This window comes from Phaseolus vulgaris, chromosome 2, assembly GCF_000499845.2.
Source record: "Phaseolus vulgaris cultivar G19833 chromosome 2, P. vulgaris v2.0, whole genome shotgun sequence".
NCBI lineage: Eukaryota > Viridiplantae > Streptophyta > Magnoliopsida > Fabales > Fabaceae > Phaseolus > Phaseolus vulgaris.
The window spans coordinates 43,168,281-43,174,624 of NC_023758.2; the positions used below are offsets into that span (position 1 = coordinate 43,168,281).

At 31.0% G+C, this 6,344-nt stretch overlaps 1 protein-coding gene across 1 annotated transcript; it reads right to left on the minus strand.

Annotated features, from left to right (window-relative positions):
• Nucleotides 1–2,096: 2,096 nt before the first annotated feature.
• LOC137809793 (bifunctional riboflavin biosynthesis protein RIBA 1, chloroplastic-like) lies at nt 2,097–5,990 on the minus strand. Its single transcript, XM_068610870.1, has 7 exons — nt 5,864–5,990; nt 4,553–4,904; nt 4,252–4,467; nt 3,753–4,075; nt 3,221–3,350; nt 2,731–3,009; nt 2,097–2,459 (listed from the first exon to the last, which is right to left on the minus strand). Exons 1-7 carry the CDS (start codon nt 5,914–5,916, stop codon nt 2,424–2,426), a joined length of 1,389 nt encoding a protein of 462 aa, XP_068466971.1. The 5' UTR covers nt 5,917–5,990; the 3' UTR covers nt 2,097–2,423.
• Between the last annotated feature and the right edge of the window lie 354 nt (nt 5,991–6,344).

Below are 6,344 nucleotides of genomic sequence, written 5' to 3' on the forward strand. Positions count from 1 at the left end.
CCTCTAATACGACACCTTTTCTTTCTTGCTTTATTTTAAAATAATGCCAATATTCTTCATTCTTAAGTTACATTTAAAAAATTTACTCATAAAAATAATATTTTAACATTTCACCAATCATTTAACAACTCACTTTTAAGAGTAATATACTCATTAAAAAATGAACTTTAATATAAAAAAAATAAAGGATACAATGAAGAATATAAGATGGGTGTAAAAATGTGTTGGATGTCAAAATGTTATGATACAATTACAAATTTACTCCTTTCTAATAAAAACATTGATGCATTATATGGTAAAACAAAACGTGTATATTGACAAAAGAGACTAATAAGAGAAAATTTTATTTGACACTATTGAACAATAAAAAACATATATTTAATATGTCTATAATAATATTTTAAATTAAAAATAAAATAAAAGTAAATAAAATATTAATTTATTAAAGTATAAAGTATATATTTTCCCTATTAAGAATGTTAATATATCAGTACTCCAATATTAACTATATCACATTATGCTTACCAATAAAAGAAGTAGTGCATTACATGGTAAGAGGTATCTTGACAAAATCAACCAATAACTATATGACATTTGGCTTATGTATTACATTTTTTTTAAATTACACATTAGTTGCTTCTATCCTTTAGTCTTTCTTAAGCATTTGAAAACCCTACGCCATATCAAAAAGTGTGGAAATAACCGCAAAGGGCAAAGGCATATTCGACCTTCTTTCATCTAACAATTTCTTGTCATCAATTCTAATTGTTTATATCATTCATATTCTTTCTTTTACTTCTAAACTAAACTAAAGACTTGAAACTTTAATTAACATAAAATCAAACAAATCATTAGATAAAAATAAATTGTGGAGATAAAAATAATTAATTTTCATATTAACTAAATTATATATTATTTTAGAGACTAAAAAAGTATTAGTATCTAAATTAGTTTCTATTATTCATAAATAATTTTTAAATTAGTATCTGATGACAATGATTAATAACAAAGCAAGTCACATAATTTGTTGCTTCAATTGTAAGAATAGAGATTGAATTTCATCTTTCCCACTCTTTTGTATTTTGATTAACATGATAATATTGTGTCATTGATTGATATTGATATTGATACTCGCATAAAAATAATTTATATCGATTTTTCGCATATAAAATTATTAAGGTGTTTCCTAAGTATTGATTTCTCGCATATTTATAAAAACAATTTATCATTTAAGATTATACGTTGATAGCAATTAACATTTTAAGTCTATTTTCAGCACTCAAATAGGTTAAGTATTATAGTTTATGTTAGAATTCTAAAACTACTTTATAGTCCAATTTAAGATTCTAGATTATATAAACCAAGCATTTAAAAGCAAAATAATAATACCAATCTTCAATAAGAATAAAATAAATATTATGTTTAGATATCATCTCAATACATAAGAGTTTGAACAAATTACTCATAATTCCAAAGGGTAAAATGTTTTTTATTATAATTTTATAAATTTTTTAATATTTCAATAAAATTTATAAATAATAATATGTATGTAAATATTTTAGCATAATATAGAATTACTTTCTATTTGTACAAAAAAAATACTCCTCTTTCTATGATTATTTATATGATATATATGCAATAAATATTCATGATGATGAGGGAATATGAATATTAAAATACTAAACTCTTATTATTCCACTTTGTCATGAATATTAAAACATCCATTACTTAAGGTGATATATAAAAAAATTATTTTATTAACAAATTATTTAACATAAAAATGTAAATAACATGTAAATTAGTAATACCAAAGTAATGTTAAGAAATTGATTATCACAATTCCAAATTTATGAAAAAAAATAGAATTGCCTAATAGGATGTTCTTTTCTAAAAAAATGGAATTTATATTAAAAAACATATAAATATATTTCTATAATTAATTTAGTAATTGACTTCACCAAATATTTCTTATGAAACAAAGTACGGCTTATTAATTTTGGAATGATAGCTTTTCAGCTTTGATGGAATTTGTCAGCTAGACTTTTAAACAGTATCTTAAGATTAAATAATGCAAGATGTAACAAAAAATATCTAGTGAACATAAAAAGAAATCTTCATGTCATAAGAGTAATCAAATAACAGCAACACTTTATATAACTGTTGATAGATCAAGATATGATATATTACAAGTAAAATTGACCCTAAAGTTACTAACTTGCACAAGATATAATGTTGTATTCATATGCTTGATGAAATCCAATACCAATCAAAAGTATCAATTTTAAATGTCTAATTTTCAAGCATTTCATGATCTCTGTGATCATGTCCGGTTAGTGTTGTTAAAAAGAGGAACTTTTCCTGCAATTGTTAAAGCCATAACCTTTGGGTCCTTCGTACTCAGCACAATTTTCCTGTTTTTGTCATTAGGCTATTGTTTGAACCCCTAGATCTCGTAGTATCTGCCATAGATATGTATAATTCAATTAGTTAAAAAATAATGCTTATGCAGCCAAATGAAACAATAGTTTGCCATTAAACAATAATTCACTCCAAGTTATTGCTTTTATTTGCATTCTACTTTCGATGGTCTTGTTATATATTTTACTGTTAAACTCTGATTCTTTTAAACTCGGATTTAAGCTGTAGAATAACTATGTCCTAAGAAGTTGATTAATCTCTAGACATTCTGATGTAAAATAAAACATGGGAAATAGAAAACCAAAACAGTACCTGTGCTCCAATACTGTACTCAGTAGAATGAGCAGGTAAATGCAATTCCTCGTACTTGTCCTCTTCAGAGTGGCAATCATGTACAATGTGGTCTAAGACAATACCTCTATCTTCATGTCCTCGAAGATACACTAAGACACCCCTACCTGCTGCTTCAATTTGCTTCAATGCAATCACTAACTGGTTTCGACATGGACACGTTGTGGCCCCAAAAACGTCACCAATTAGACATTCTGAATGTACTCGTACAATCACCTCCTTCCCATCACCTATCTCACCCTGTTAATATCAACCATGCTATTATTGTCACCAACACAATAACACTTTTCAAATCTCTCAAAATTTCACCCTTGCCACAGAAAAGTAAGTGTCTCTAATGAGAACAAAATGTAAACGTAATCAAGAAATCTGATTGATTTAAAGGGGAGTGTCATTTGGCAGTTGCAATTCAAGATGCTGTTAAGCATACAAAGATTGGTGAGTTGCTTACTTTAACCATCGCAATATGCTCAATCCCATCCAGACATGACCGATAGCAATAAGCTTTGAAAAGTCCCCACATAGTGGGTACTATTGCAGCTGAAGTACACTCTACCAACTTCTCCCTCTTCACTCTGTATCTGCTATTTCAAACCATGCAGATATTAGTGATGCGCCATCAAAGTTCTTAACTCTATCTTCCTATGATTCTTTGAGATGGCATACTTTAAAAAATCCTAAAAATGGGCGCATCCAAAGAGTAGTTTGATCAGTGGTGACTCTCAATATTGGACCAAGTCTGTGTCACAATCACAACTAATGAAATGTGTGCAGACCTATCAATTGATCAGTAGTAACTAAGATTGTTGTATGAAAAATCTGGTGATGATAGTTAACAGGTATATGGCGGTTTGTCCACTTTTATATCATTCATTACACTTCCTTTAAAGATAAATGAGCATGTGACATTATGCAGTGAATTCAGTTCGTGGTATGCAGGGTTATTGAGAGAATTCTGTAACTGGTGATTTATTAGAAACTACCTTATTAAATCAGCAATGGAAATTATTTTCAGGTTTTCTTGCTTAGCCATCTGTTGAAGCTTTGGTAACCTGGCCATTGAACCATCATCATCTACTATCTCACATAAAACTGCAGCAGGTTCCAAGCCAGCCAACACAGCAAGATCAACTGAAGCTTCCGTGTGTCCAGGTCTCTTAAGAACCCCTCCTTCTCTGTACTTCAGAGGAAATATATGGCCTGGTCGATTGAAATCATCAGGCCTCGAATTTCTTGATGCAAGTTTCAGGATTGTTGTTGCTCTATCTTGAGCAGACACTCCTGTTGTAGTGCCTTGCTTTGCATCCTATAGTATGATGCAGTTGTTTTGGTATCAGATAAGAAATCAAGTCAATGTTATATTTGAAAACACATATCCTGATCTTAACAAAGAAAAATGTGCTTAAAGATCATTATCCTACTTTTGTTTCCAAGAGGATTATGAATCAAGAATCAAGAATCAAGAATGAAAAACCTGTGTACCGCTGTCACTGTGAATGCGGTGCAAAGTTTTTCTTCGTTCTGAGTCACCATCAATGGGAGTTGCAACCTCTCTAAGTCATCTTCTTTCATGCTCACACACACTATCCCAGTTCCATACTTGACAATAAATGCAATTGCTTTTGGTGTTACCATTGATGCTGCCATTATAAGATCACCCTCGTTTTCTCTATTTTCATCATCTACAACAATAACCAACTGCAAATTTGTCCCAAATAAGTGAATTTTTTAACATGGTGCCCTTGATTAGAGAATTGATCAACAAATCTACAGACTAATCAACCTTTCCTTGACGAATATCTTCAATGGCCTCTGGGATAGAAGAAAACCCTTGAGCAGGACAATCCAGTTCATGTTCATTTCTATCAGCAAAGAAACCATTGATTGTGGGATTTATCTCATCAAAGACTGTTCCAAAAGCAAATGTATCAAGTTGCGGGCTAGTTCTAGTATGTTCTTCTACCAGTGTATCAATCGAGTCATCTTGTCTTGGACTAGTGTAGTTGTCTTCCCCAGATATTACTGCCCTCACTTTATCAGCCTTGAAACTGAATTTCACTTTTCTAATTGGACTATCCAACATGAGATCAGATTTATATCCGAGTGGAGGCACGGCACTTAAAATACACTTCATTCTAAACAGAAGAGCAACCATCCAATTACACAAATGGAAGTAGCAGAACAAAGTAACAACAATTCTCAAAGAACATTAGATTAGAATGAATAAATTTGCAATAAGTAACAAAGCTGCATATGCATATAGGACACTTGGCTGAGCTAGAGTTGTTTTCCACACAATTTGCCAAAAATCACCAGAAGAGTTTGGGAATCAGTTATCTCACCCCAAGATAACAGTCAAATTGAAGTTATACAATTTCTTCTAAGATAACATCAAATTGATCTCCTAGAACCAAGTAAACTAATAAAATATCAAATTTCCAAATAATAAATAACCATTATATCACTTACAAAGTTTCTAAGTATATATTTATTTGTCTATAAGGTGTCTTCAACCTCACATAGAAACCTGCTAGTGGTGCGAACCTCTAACATGGGAATTTGTGCACTGTGATGAATTCTTGCACTCTGTTGTATTGGAAAATCACTACCTTACCTATCTAACTTCTGCCTAAGGACAGGTTCACCTCAAACATGATCCTTGGGCTTAAGGTATTCAAATAATGACAAGGCAACATTTAAAACACTATTACAAGTGCATGCAATTATATGTCCTAGAATATGATAATAGCACTTAAAAAAAGAAAAGAAAACTCACACACTTTACATGCAAATATTGACATTGCTCATGATTCAATAAAATGCAAGGAATCGCCATTTATTTACTTCTCATTGATCTCACTCTTGCTCTCTGATTATAGCGTAGATTCAACAGCATAGATTAATGTTGGATTTGTAATTCAGTTGATTAGCTTTTACATATCAATCCCAATGTTTCCCACGAATACGCATGATAAAACCATATAGGATACGTTCTTGCATGTGGCATGCAAAAGGGTATGCATTGCCCGATAATTGAAAGACAAGAGAATATATAAGAACAAGAAGATTAATTAAAGGGTATGCAGAGGCTCACTTGGAACATGTGTGGAGGGACATGGAAGAGCAATGAAAATTGATGAAAGCCATGTAGTGTGTGATAGATTGGTCAAGGACAAAGATACCTAAGACAAGAAGAGAGAACAAGACAGAGATTCAGCTACAACAAACCTTCCGCATTTGTTTTGTTTATATATATGCATATCGGTAACTCCGCCGAGGTGGCACTTAATTGTCCCTTCGTCACCAGTTACAAATCCAATTGCATTGTTTGTTTATAGCTATTATTACGTGCTTTCCAGAATAAACTTTTGCAGAATGTCAAAATGTACAAAATTTGCTTTGTTTTAGAAAGTAGAATATAATTTTTAGGGATAGTGTCGTTTGAATTTTTCTTTCCCAATAATCGTGTTTGACGTCTTATTCCAAGAAAATCAAGCATTACTTATTTGGTTCAAATACCCTTTATTCATATAGGATATTTAATTAGCTCTGGAATAGACAACTTAAGAGAAATG

What these genes read in the sequence shown, in the direction of transcription:
- LOC137809793 (XM_068610870.1), bottom strand. Translation starts at nt 5,916, where the DNA reads ATGGCTTTCATCAATTTTCATTGCTCTTCCATGTCCCTCCACACATGT. An exon ending in TCCCTCCACACATGTTCCAA is followed by an intron (nt 4,905 to 5,863) that starts GTGAGCCTCTGC and finishes TCTTCTGTTTAG; the next exon opens with AATGAAGTGTATTTTAAGTG. An exon ending in TCCATTGCTGATTTAATAAG is followed by an intron (nt 3,351 to 3,752) that starts GTAGTTTCTAAT and finishes TTGAAATAGCAG; the next exon opens with ATACAGAGTGAAGAGGGAGA.